Source organism: Pleurodeles waltl, chromosome 3_1 (genome assembly GCF_031143425.1).
Source record: "Pleurodeles waltl isolate 20211129_DDA chromosome 3_1, aPleWal1.hap1.20221129, whole genome shotgun sequence".
In the NCBI taxonomy this organism is placed as follows: domain Eukaryota; kingdom Metazoa; phylum Chordata; class Amphibia; order Caudata; family Salamandridae; genus Pleurodeles; species Pleurodeles waltl.
In genome coordinates, this window is record NC_090440.1 from 79,020,172 (window position 1) to 79,033,663 (window position 13,492).

Below are 13,492 nucleotides of genomic sequence, written 5' to 3' on the forward strand. Positions count from 1 at the left end.
AGGGAAGTTGAATGAGTAATCTGCAGGTAAGCAGATATTGCTGCGAGATGTATTTTTATGGAAGAGAAAGCTAGATTTGATTTTTGTAAATGTAGTAAATATCCTACTACATCTTTTGGAGATGCATGCAATGGTTGGACTTGATTATTATGGCAGTAACAAACAATTTCCATTTACTTGCATAGCAGTGTCTAGTGGATCGTCTTCTAGCTTGTTTTATGACCTCCATACACTCTTGTGTGAGGTTTAAGTGTCCAAATTCTAGGATTTCAGGAGCCAAATTGCTAGATTCAGTGATGCTGGGTTTGGATGCCTGATCTGTTGTTTGTGTTGTGTTAACAGATCTGGCCTGTTGGGTAGTTTGACATGAGGTACTACTGACAGGTCTAGTAGTGTGGTATGCCAAGGTTGTCTTGCCCATGTTGGTGCTATTAGTATGAGTTTGAGTTTGTTTTGACTCAATCTGTTTACTAGATATGGAAGGAGAGGGAGAGGGAGAGGGGGAAAAGCGTACGCAAATATCCCTGACCAATTCATCCATAGAGCATTGCCTTGAGATTGCCGGTGTGGGTACCTGGATGCGAAGTTTTGTCATTTTGCGTTTTCTTTTGTTGCAAATAGATCTATTTGAGGTGTTCCCCAAATTTGGAAGTAAGTGTTCAGGATTTGGGGGTGAATTTCCCATTCGTGGACCTGTTGGTGATCCCGAGAGAGATTGTCTGCTTGCTGGTTCTGGATCCCTGGAATAAACTGTGCTATTAGGCGAATGTGGTTGTGAATTGCCCAATGCCATATTTTTTGTGTTAGGAGACACAACTGTGTCGAGTGTGTTCCCCCCCGTTTGTTTAAATAATACATTGTCGTCATGTTGTCTGTTTTGACAAGAATGTATTTGTGGGTTATCATTGGTTGGAATGCTTTCAACGCTAGAAATACTGCTAACAATTCTAGGTGATTTATATGAAACTTTCTTTGATGTACGTCCCATTGTCCTTGGATGCCTTGTTGATTGAGGTGTGCTCCCCACCCTGTCATGGAAGCATCTGTTGTTATCACGTATTGTGGCACTGGGTCTTGGAAAGGCCGCCCTTTGTTTAAATTTGTACTGTTCCACCATAGAAGCGAGATGTATGTTTGGCGGTCTATCAACACCAGATCTAGAAGTTGACCCTGTGCATGTGACCATTGTGATGCTAGGCACTGTTGTAAGGGCCGCATGTGCAATCTTGCGTTTGGGACAATGGCTATGCATGAGGACATCATGCCTAGGAGTTTTAATACCATCTTTGCGTGTATCTTTTGTGTTGGATACATAGCTTGTATCACCTTGTGAAAATTGTGAACCCTTTGTGGACTTGGAGTGGCTATCCCTTTTGTTGTGTTGATTGTCGCTCCTAAGTATTGCTGTGTTTGACGCGGCAAAAGGTGTGACTTTGCATAGTTGATCGAGAAACCCAGTTTGTAAAGGGTTTGTATAACAATCTGTGTGGTGTGAACACTTTGTTAGCGAGTTGGTTTTGATTAACCAATCGTCTAGGTACGGGAACACATGTATTTGCTGCCTCCTGATATGTGCAGCTACTACTGCTAGACATTTTGTAAAGACTCTTGGTGCTGTTGTTATTCCGAATGGCAACACTTTGAATTGGTAATGTATTCCTTTGAATACGAACCTTAGGTATTTCCTGAGCAAGGGATGTATCGGTATATGGAAATACGCGTCTTTTAGATCTAACGTTGTCATGTAGTCTTGCTGTTTCAGTAGTGGTATTAAGTCTTGTAACGTGACCATGTGAAAGTGGTCTGATTTGATGTAGGTGTTTAGTGTTCTGAGATCTAATATTGGTCTCAGACTTTTGTCCTTTTTCCGTATTAGAAAGTACAGTGAGTAAACTCCTGTGTTCTTTTGTGTTTTTGGTACTAATTCTATTGCGTCTTTTTGCAGTAATGCTTGAACTTCTAGTCCTAGAAGGTCTATATGCTGTTTTGACATATCGTGTGTTTTCGGTGGGACTTTTGGAGGGAGTTGGAGAAATTCTATGCAATAACCATGTTGGATAATTGCTAAGACCCAAGTGTCTGTTATTTCCTCCCATGATTTGTGGAACTGGCTTAGTCTTCCCCCCACTGGTGTTGTGTGAAGGGGTTGTGTGACCTGTGAGTCACTGTTTATTTTGAGGGGTTTTGGGACCTTGAAACTTTCCCCGGTTTCTTGGGAATTGGCCCCCTCTGTATTGGCCTCGAAAGCCACCCCTTTGATATTGTCCCTGGTAGGTAGGTGGTCTTGTTTGTGAGGTGCTGGCTTCTGTGGCTTGACCTCGAAACCCTCCTCTGAAAGTTGTTTTGCGAAATGTGCCAAATGTGCCTCTGCCCTGCGGGGAATAGAGTGCGCCCATGGCTTTGGCTGTGTCAGTGTCCTTCTTTAATTTTTCAATTGCAGTGTCCACTTCTGGGCCAAACAATTGCTGTTCATTGAACGGCATATTGAGCACTGCCTGTTGTATCTCAGGTTTGAAGCCAGATTTGCGCAGCCATGCGTGCCTCCTTATTGTCACAGCAGTATTTATTGTTCTTGCAGCTGTATCTGCTGCATCCATAGAAGAACGTATTTGGTTGTTGGAGATATTTTGCCCCTCTTCAACCACTTGTTTCGCTCGTTTCTGGAATTCTTTGGGGAGGTGCTCGATGAGATGCTGCATCTCGTCCCAATGGGCCCTGTCGTATCGCGCTAGGAGTGCTTGCGAGTTGGCGATGCGCCACTGATTTGCAGCTTGTGCTGCAACCCTTTTCCCAGCTGCATCAAACTTGCGGCTCTTCTTGTCCGGAGGTGGTGCGTCGCCTGATGTATGCGAGTTGGCTCTTTTACGAGCTGCTCCTACGACTACTGAATCTGGTGTCAGTTGTGATGTAATAAAAGCAGGGTCTGTGGGCGGTGCCTTGTATTTTTTCTCCACCCTTGGAGTTATTGCTCTGCTTTTAACAGGCTCCTTGAAAATCTGTTTAGCGTGCCTTAGCATTCCCGGGAGCATGGGAAGGCTTTGATAATGGCTGTGGGTGGAGGACAGGGTGTTAAAGAGGAAGTCATCCTCAATAGGCTCCGAATGTAGATACATTATGAAATTCGGCTGCCCTAGCTACCACCTGTGCATATGCTGTACTGTCCTCCGGTGGTGAGGGTTTAGTTGGGTACGACTCTGGACTATTGTCCGATACTGGAGCATCATAGAGGTCCCATGCTTCCTGATCATCCTGGCTCATGGTGGTATGAGCTGGTGATTGTGGTGGAGTCTGTGCCGGTGATACATGAGTTGACTGTGGTGGAGAGGGTGGTGGAGTTACCCTCTTTACCACCTTTGCTTGTGGTGGCTTGTCTTGTTGTTGGAAGTCAAGTTTCGTTTTCCTCCTGATTGGGGGAAGAGTGCCGATTTTCCCTGTACCCCTTTGGATAAAGATCCGCTTTTGCGTGTGATCTACCTCTGTAGTTTGTAATTCCTCCTCAAATCGGTGTCTTTTTAGTTGGGAGGACAGTGATTGTTCCTCTGAGTAGGAACTGGTTTTTGGTTCGGTTGCCGGGTGTTTTGGCACCGAAACCTGTCTTTAGTTGTTTTCGGCTTCGACGAGATCTTTCTCTTTTTCGGTGTCTTGGCCTCTCGGTGCCGACCATTTTCGGTGCCGCTATCTCTGTGCCGAGCAGCTTCGGTGCCGCTGTCTCGGTGTCGAGCCTTTTCTGCACCACTCTCTCGGTCCCGAGAGTGTTGCGTGCCTGTGTCTCGACCGGAGTCGGACGACTTCAGCACCAGCTCGCCCTTTTTCGGTGCCGATGGACGGTCACCTACTTTATGGGTTATGCCATGGCCTGTTGGCAGTGGCGTCCCCTGGGCTTTGTTTTTTCGTGTGATCTTTCTTTCGACGTCTTACTCACGGTTGGTTGCTCGTCTACGTCGAATTCTTCGGAATCCGAGTCGCGGATGGAGAAAGTTTCTTCTTCTTCCTCCTCGAACCCTAGTTGTCCTGTCGGCGTGGAAGCCATCTGCAACCTCCTGGCTCTTCGGTCCCTGAGCGTTTTTCTCGACCGAAACGCGCGACAGGCCTCACACGACTCTTCCTTGTGCTCGGGGGACAGGCACAAGTTACAGACCAAATGTTGGTCTGTAAGGATATTTACTGTGGCATTTAGGACAGAATCGGAACGGGGTCCGTTCCATCAGTCTCGATGTTGCACGCGGTCGGGCCGACCAGGCCCCGACGGGGAATCGAAAATACCCCGAAGGGTTACCGGAGCTCTTTAAGGCTCGGTGTCGATTTGCCCTAACTATCCCAATACCGACGAATTTTCCGTTGATTCTGACTAACTTTCCGACCCGAAACACGGAGCGAAAAGGAACACATCCGAACCCGATGGCGAAAAAAAACCAATCTAAGATGGAGTCGACGCCCATGCGCAATGGAACCGAAGTGGGAGGAGTCCCTCGGTCTCGTGACTCGAAAAGACTTCTTCGAAGAAAAACAACTTGTAACACTCCGACCCAACACCAAACGGCGGACTATGCACAGCATGTGTATCTGCAGCTACACATGCCACCGAACTGATGTTTTGAACTTCTGTATTAACAAGGGGCTCTGTGGTAGCAGAGCAAGGCCGTAGGCAAACTACCTGAACCAGCTTCTCAGTAGAGCATTACCCAATAGTGGTTGGAAGTTCCAGGATGCGAAAGACTGACATTTTGAGTATTCTGTTGCAATTAAATCTACCAGTGTTGTTCGCCCCTGCTTTTAAAAAAAACAAAAAACGTCTTTCAGCTCTTGTTGTATTTAGTTCTTACTTGGGTGAAAGGTTTGCCAGGAGTGTTTTTCACCCCGGTACATGGTGTACCATTTGCACTATGTCTTTTTCTATTGACCACTTTCAAATTGTGTGAGCTAGCCTTGACAGTGGGAATCAAACGGACCCCCCTCACACCACACCCTGCTTGTTTAGGTACAATACAGTTGCTTTTATAAGAATCTTTACTTTTTCTGTCCCCTATTCCTCTTACGCCCCATTTCCCTTTCGTTTGTGGCAGCTGACTGTTGAACCATTACTGCAGGAATCACGTGTAACCTGGTGTTTGGGGGTCAAATGGCCACACAATGCCAAACACTATAGTTTTTCATCAGTTATTATCAGAGAGAGATACTGATGCTAAAGGGGAGCCTGTCCATCCAAAGCTTTTACTCTTCACAGAGTTAGACATGCTTCTTTTAGACAATCAAACTCTGCCCACAGGAAAGTCTTTCACGTCCGAGAAAGGATTTTTTTCCAATTTGTCAAAAAACCTAAGTGGTGAAGAAGGTAGACAACCTTCACCAGGCTGTTCTCACACCGCTATTCGGAACCCTTACATCTTAATAAACCTAATTCCAGTATTGGTGTAGGGTTAAATCTTACTTTGGAACAAGAAAACATACAGAGCACACCCCAGTGTTATGTTCCTCTTTTTTTGGGGGGGATGGTGGGGGGGGGGGGGGGGTAATTTCTATTGCTTCCTCCAGTATGTCTTGCACCTCTTTGTGGCACCTCTTTTGCTTTATTATAGGTTTTTAGTTTTGAACTTTGTTGGAGGGGAGGAATTGTAGGCAAATACTGGAGTTTTATTGAAATTTGCACCCATTTGTCAGTGGTTTTAATTTCCAGCTGTTGTGGAAGACCTTTATCCTCCTATTCACTGATGTTGAATGTTTGAAAGAAGGTGGGATTCCAAAAAGTCACTTGATTAACCGGCTGCTCCTCAAGAGGTTTAGCCTGGTTGCCTATGGTATGAAAAACAACTTGTGCTCAGTTCGTACTGTTGTTGGTCTGCTCACCCTGGTGTTGCATCTAACCAAAGTGTACCCTTGTTTGTTTTTGTGACAGAAATGAAAGCAGTTCTTCACTGGCCTCTGTGATGGCCCCTCTAATGCAAGATTTAAACTTCTGTAAAGCCCCCATTGCCTTAGCAGTTAGCCTACAGTCTGCTTGCTGGGTCAGCTGTGCAAAATGCAGCGTTGAGGTAGGAATTGGCTATGCTCTTGCCTTCCTCCAGGACTGCCTAATCCATCTTAAACTCACTGGGAAGGCGTCACATGTGTTCTTCTACACCCTCCCATTATTAATGACTAGAGTACTCAAGGGCACTAGAGTTGGCGATATGCCACTGAGCAGAAAGATGGATAAGGAAGCAGCCACTGCTTCTGGTCTTACTAGACATGTCAAGGGGTGGGACAAAAGATGCTGGGGACAAGACTCTTTTCCTCGTAGCAGATGCTACGAAAGAGTCTGGCTCAACATGTGATTGGACATATTAAGGATATTGTCCTGCATTTATTTTCCAAGGGTGACTGCTTCAGCAGATTCTCCTTTCAGAAAGGCCTCCCTCCACTGCTGTAGTATGTTAGGCAGCATAGGTAGAAACAGATTTCCACCTACAGGCTTCAGTTTCTAAAAAAAAAACGTTCTTCCTTTTCCACCTCCATTTGTACCAGGGGGCATCTGCTGCTCCATTAACCACCGGTAGCCCTAAAGGATATGTGAAATGTTTCTCTTGGGTACAGAGAAACAATGACCATCTATAGTCTCTTCCTAACCACGTCCCTCTACCTCGCCTTCCTATATGATGTGGTTACTCCTACTCCCAACTACGGGACTGCCTCCATCACAATTTTCAGTGTCTCTACTTCTTAATCTGGTCCCTATTTGGCTCTACAGATCTAGTGTTTGTCTAGATTTCCTCAAAAGGTACTTGTCCTTTTTCACTATCAGTTGTATCGACTTTTTTTTTTTTTTTTTTTTTTTTTTTTTTTTAAGAGCGTGACTTGCCTCAAACTCCATTGAAATAAAGTCACGCCAGCTCCTTTCAGCAACTCATTACTGGTGTCTTTCTACTCGTGTGATTTTTTTTTTTTGTCTTAAGGGCTTATGTTTTTGCTAGAGTTTCCTCAATCAAGAAGTCAAAGGTTTAACAGCCATTTTGGATGCATTGCCCTTTGAAAGCCCTGGTGTTCTATTGGATTGGGGTACTGAAGGCTTATGGCCCCTTCTATGACTAGAACTTTTGACATTCTGCTAAATAACCAAGTCTGCTCACCCTAGTGTTTGCCTAGAGCCTCTGAGAAACATCTATGGAGAAACCAGTCTCTGGAGGACACACTTCCTCTGCTTCAAGCTCAGATAGTGTTGACACATTTATGGCTGCATAGCGGGCAATAAATACCTTTTCTATTTATCAAGAGTGTTTGGTTTAAAGCGCTAACAAGTGTAGCACTAGGACTTATGGTCCCTTGGTAGACGGAACATGCATACTGGAAGTTCACTGAAAGACACTTCCTAAGGCAATTTGGGCAGTACTTGGAAACTGTTTATGCTCTACGATTCTGAGGAATCTCAAGGATGGCACTTACTACTAATACCAATCTCCAGCCAAGTCAAAGAGGCCCCCACCCACCCCTCCAAAAATAGCCCAGCACCCTCCCCCCCCCCCCCCCCCCCCAACAAAATACTGGTCACACACTAGAGCATTGAGAGATTCCTGCAGACTTCATAACCAGTTTCTGCCTATGCAGACACCCAGACAGGGAAAAAAAAGAACACTATAAAACTATTATACAATCAGACTAGAGCATGTGAATTTGGAAGACACTTTGCTGAAAGCATGTGATTCAGTTAAACAAAATACCAGGTTGATGATCAAACTCATACTCCTTGATTTAGAGCAGATACATATTTAACCACAATCCAACTTACATCTTGGCTCAGTGACATAAAGTTGCGTTGTAGTTCACGAGCAAATTCCATGTTGCTCATCACTTCTTGGTGCTTTGACAGGGCGTCCTGCAGACAACAAACAGTTGCAAACTAAGCCAGAGATAACACGGAAAAAACATGCACAATTAAGCCTAGAATGGGATTGCTGCAGACCTTTGTGCACATGCACAGACATTTAACTTGGCCACAAGTAGCCACCAAGTGTCCATTCGAAGCTTGTGTATATGAAACTAAAGTATAGTCAACTGTCGCCAAAAGGCATGATGGGAGTAGTAAGAATTTTAAAATCTCAATGAGCTCCTGCTTTACTCTCCAATATTCCATTATAGTCTGCCCTAAGGTTGCTAAAAAAACTCCTCCAGGGATGCTTGCACAACCACAGGACACTGATGCAAGTTGTGTGATGTGTACAGCAGCATCTTAGGTTGGAAGAACAGATCGGCTTCTAATTAAGTGCTGACCATGCCAGAGAACATTTACCTTAAGGTGTAGCAGTTTGTGCAGCATGCAGTAAGCTGTAGTGAGGAACACACCAGCTTTCCAAAATCACTTAGCAGTACTGATAGAGAAATAGTGTACCCTGCTCAGCATGAGTGGTGAAGATGCTGGATCTGGCCCCCTTGTACCTGGACTAGAGAGCAGCTTCTTAATACTAGTTTCCTGGCATCTACAAAGAACGTAAATAGTTGGAACAGAGGTGGGTGGCTTACATATGAAGAGCGTTCATGTAGGAAAAAGTGGTACCTTTTGTTACTTTTTCTGAAATGCAGGCTCCACAATTTATGTTGGGCACCTTCTTGAAGTGACCAAGTGTGAGTGTGTCAAGAGTCTACAACTGGTACTACTTCACTGTTGGATACCATTAGGAATGGTCCATCTCGGTCAAGGAATAATGTGTAGGAGTGTTACCTAAAGACATGAATTATGGTGATACAACAGTACATAAATTACAAACATAATAATTTAAATGGAGATTAAGATCCGACAACCTCTTCCTAAGTCTTAAAATAGCTCTCTGGTTGGAGACAAGGCAAAGGCTGGGCATAACAAAGGACTAAGTGGCATACCTAAATGAGAAGGAGAACCATTAGACTGGATTATGAAGGTGGATAACATGAAGAACAAAGATTTGATGAACTACAAAAAGGAATAATATTTACCAGTTTGCATGAGACAAATTACTTACCTTCTGTAAAACGCTTTATGATGAATTGGTCAGCTTCTGAATTCTCCGAGGTGGAAAACTAGACCAAGGATTTTTTCCAGCAAGCACCCCCGCACTTTAGTAGGTGGCACCATTGGGCTCCTTGCCAGCCTTGTTCAGAATGTGGAACAGATGGCCAGGAATCAAATAGGCATCATCCCTGTGTGTTACTGTCAGTTTACAAATGAACGCTTCCTCACCCTTAAACACGGAACGGCTAAGATTGGGAGAGCTGAAACATGCAGAACCTAACATGGACCTTGCCACCTAGAAGTTCACTCCACACAATGGGGAGGAGAGTGGGTGGTGAGAAATTTGTGATAAGTGCATCTGTGGTGATTGTCACTGTTGGGAGTTTGTTGTCTGAACAGAATGTCCACTGTTATGTTGTCTGCGTTTCACCATGTCACTGCCTCTTGGACTCTGTTACACCCACTACATCCTCCCAAGTTCTCGTTGCCTGTGACCATTGGTTGTGGATCCATTCATGTAGTGGTCGTGCTGTGGAATGAGTGCGATGCATGGGGCCATCATGCTTTTCATTTTCCCCACAGTTCACACCGTCAGACTAGCCCCTGCAGTAGAGTTAGCTTTGCTGTGTATGAATTCCCTTGAGGTGGAGAGGGTTCTCATTCTTTCCGGCTTTGTTGAAGACCTTTCCAGGTTTACTGTGAACCTGGGTCTGTTGAGTCTTTTGCACCGCGAGTGAGAACTTGCTTTTATTAGCCAGTCGTGTAGGTATGGTTATACTTGTATCCCCTTTTTCTTCGGGTGGGCCACCACTGCAGCAAGGCGGTTTGTGAATACCTTGGGTGCCGACTTGATTATGGAGGGTAGTACCCTGAATTGATACTGGTCTTAGTTGACAACTAACCTTAAATATTTCTTGTTTCAAAGGAAATGTGTAGGTAGGCATCCTTGAGGTCTATGGTTTTTATGCAGTCTTTTTCCCCACAGTCACAGAATGACCTCTTGCAGTGTGGTTATTTTGAATTTTTTTAGGAAAGTTTTTAGAAAGCGGAGGTCCAGGATTGACCTTGGGAACTTGTCCGGTTTTGGGACGAAGTATGTGGAGAAGCAAGCCTGGTTGATTTCTGCTATGGGCACTACTCACTATTGCTTTTCTTCCTAGCAGTTCTTGCCGCAGGCATCTCTTCTTGTGTGCGATTTTTTTTTGGTCTGTACTTCGGTGGTCTCCGAGTTCTCTGCTATAACTGTGTTGGATGATGTGGAGTGCCCATGTGTGAGGTGACCCTTCTCCATTCAAATAAGGTGAGCCAGCTCCCTAGTGTTGTAGTGAGGCATATGAAAGGTGGTGTAGCGTCCTCCCCAGCCCAGGAGCACACAAAGGACCACGCCACACACGGAGCTCTGTAACAGACATCTTTATTCCTCAGTGTACAATCACACTACACTCGGATTATGTCACAACCGTTAATAATCGCACTTAAACACCTTCCAGCAATTTATGCAATTCCCGCTATTGACTTAGAACCTCAAGGGTCCTAGCGCACACACAGTCTCATGACACAGTTATAGCCACTGATGGTTGGAGGAGCTTGGGCCTCTGGAAGGTTGCCCCCTTTGTGAAAGGGTCAGAGCTGCATTGGTTGGATCGGCCACTGTTATTGAGACCCTTGCTGCAGAGCTGTAGTGTTGTTGTGGCTTTGAAATCCTTCGACTCTTGGGTCTTCTGGTTGGGTTAGTTCCCCTTCTGGGTTGATCCTGGCATGGTACCATCCCCATGGCCTTTACTGTGTCACTGACTATCTGTTGCAGAGTGACAGCTATTCCAAATAGATTCTCTCCTGTGAAGCGAGTATTTATGTTTGTCTGAACCTCATTTTGAAATATACATCTGCAGCCAGGTGTGCCTCCCCATGGATGTTCCTGTGACCATGTGTCCACCCCAAGGCAGTGCTTGCTATTATTTCTCCCTCTTCTACCAGTGAGGCTCCCAGTTTCTGGAATTATTGGAGGTGTTTCAAACTTCTTCCCAGTGGCTGTGTGCATTGCAGCTGGAGGAGTGCATTTGAGTTTACAATCCTCCACTGCATCGCAGCCTCTCTAGACCTTTCAGCCTACTTTCTCCACCCTTTTAATCTCTTATTTTTTCAAAAGGTGGAGAGGAGGGGATTTGGGGGGGGGGGGGGATGTCAGCGGCATGAGTTTCAATGGCCCTCTCCCTTGCCCACAATGAAGTCTGCTACTGCATTCTTTTTGATGTATGTAATCTTTTGAGGAGCGTGTTTATAGTTTCCTCAATTCTGTTACTACCTTGCATTATGTTGGTTCCCTGAAACCTTCCATGATCCAGAATGCTTGGTAGCATTTAAGGGGGTTGTGTTGGTTCTTGCTCTGGGATGGTTGGTCTGTTTTCTCCTAGCAACACTGTGTCCCCTCTTCTTTCAGCTGTACCCCATACACGTCTGCTGCCCTTTTTACAACAATATTGTTCACAGCAAAGTCGCCGGCTGTGATGTCCTTGAGGGGTATGTGTCGGCCGCCTCCTCTGGGGAGTCCTACTACTGTTTGTCGGCACTTCCTAGAAGATCAAATGGTCCTCAAATCTTCCTCCTCGTAGGGAAAGAACTCTTGTTTCTCCGGTTTGATTGTTGTGGGAGGAGGGGGTTTAAAGGGAACATTGAAATACTTTTGTAGTAATGCCACCTTTTTCCTCTCGAGCTGTGCTTTGTTCCTCTTAACTGAGGGCTCGTCCTTTGGCTTCGATTGTCTCCAATTACCTTTAGAGTTCAGCACACCCATCAAATCCTTTTAAACTTCTCACTACCCCAGAGCTTCAGTGGTTGCTTCCAAACCCCAACATGGAAAAAGGCACCATCTTAAGTGAAAAGGATGTCCGTATCTGAAGCACAAGCTTGTCTGAAAAGACTGTGGCATATGGTGGGGGCACTTGACAGCACCTCCAGATGACCGACAGCACATGGATGTAATTGCAATGAAGACGACCCTTTTTAAAAGGTCGGCAGTCTCAAGGAACAGCTGTTTATCAGCTAGAACGATGTGCACATGCAGGTAAAGCAGGAAGCAAGCAGAGTTGCCTTGAAAGAGGGCAGCATTTTTTGTAGAAGCTCACTGTCTGGCCCCTGATGGGGGCATTCAAAGTGCATGTACAACAGTAATGAAAATACAGTGAACTGTGATTTCTGTTTAGATTTTATTAAACTCTTGGTACTTCAAAAAAAATAATTCGGAAGATTTTTGGAGGGAGATTCTAATGAAAATATGAGCAACGTTGAAAGCACGAGTTATGCTGGAGGCACATGAAAGTAAGAATAGCTGTTACATTTTATAGATCAGTCACAAGCTCCTTTCGAACAGTGGGTCTAGCTGTGAAGGACACCGCTCAATACAGGTAATGAAATTTGGAATAGATTTTTTTTTCCTTTCTTTTTTTTTTAACAAGTCATCTAAATACTCCACACTCAAAGGTATTACTAGGGGCTATAGAAAAAGATCAATGGGAAAAGTTTACCTGGTAAAGTGTAATGTCTATATATGGAAAAAAAATAAAATGCAGAGAAAGCGAGGGAAAAACATTAAGACTCAACTGTTTTACAATAAATGAAAGCAGCAGGTGGGATGACAGCACTGTTAGGTCTGTTCACAACAAAGGGTTGCCCATATGTTAAGTAGCCTCTTTGGCTAGTGATGACTGGAATACACGTGTCTTTCGAGGCAGGCACACCCCTATGGAGAGGCAAACCCCATGGCCTGGAGATAGGCGAACAAGACATTAGCTCAAACCATCGCTCTTTGCACGTACCAGCTGGTCTTGGTTAAGGCGCTCGCCTTTGTTCTTTCTTTCCTGGTAATCGTCGAGCTTGCCCTAGAAACAAAAACACAGTTTACTAGAAACAATTCTTGAACACTAAAGGCATCTGTTGTTTTCTGCTCCGATATCCAAAGAACACTGAACCACTGCTCAGATGATGACTAACAATTTGAAAATTTGTTTTATTCAAAATGGTAGAATGCTGGTCAGATAAACTGCACAACCCCCCCCCCCCCCCCCCTTATTCAATGTTACCAAAGGAAGAGGCTTTGCAAGAAAGAAGTTACTGGGAACGTAGCTGAATCGCCATCCCCACTGAGACTACAGAACTGCATCTCCTGTATCCTTTAATCCTCAGACACTCGCAAGATAACCCAGACTGTTCAAGTCAGAACGCTAGACAATATTGATTTCCAGACTAATTTTCCTTAGTTTAAACACCTCCAGTAAGCTCAACTGATAATGCACTGCAGTAATTCACCGCTGATCGGTTGTACGGACGAAAGGGGAAAAAGCCCTTCCAGTCGGGTTAAAACCAAAGCTGCGCCAGGAAACATTGGGCCTGGAGAGTTGTAGGCATGCAGAGTGAAATGTACGCAACAGTAACAAGTCTCACCTTGCTAGCATCTGATGCAATCCCTCCGTACATCAAACACTGCAAAATCAATACGCCTGTGTTTCTTGCGCTGCACACCAAAAATGCAATATTACC

The 13,492-nt window shown here is 44.9% G+C and overlaps 1 protein-coding gene across 8 annotated transcripts in view; it reads right to left on the minus strand.

Moving 5' to 3' along the window:
* CAPRIN1 (cell cycle associated protein 1) overlaps nucleotides 1-13,492 on the minus strand; it is a 590,401-nt gene that overhangs the window by 498,239 nt on the left and 78,670 nt on the right. For all 8 annotated transcript variants that reach the window (XM_069221863.1, XM_069221858.1, XM_069221857.1 and 5 more), the window contains exons 3-4: nucleotides 12,772-12,834; nucleotides 7,760-7,846 (exon numbers count right to left, since the gene is read on the minus strand). In XM_069221863.1, coding sequence (XP_069077964.1) covers nucleotides 7,760-7,846; nucleotides 12,772-12,834 — 150 coding nt within the window. The remainder of the gene's footprint in view (nucleotides 1-7,759; nucleotides 7,847-12,771; nucleotides 12,835-13,492) is intronic.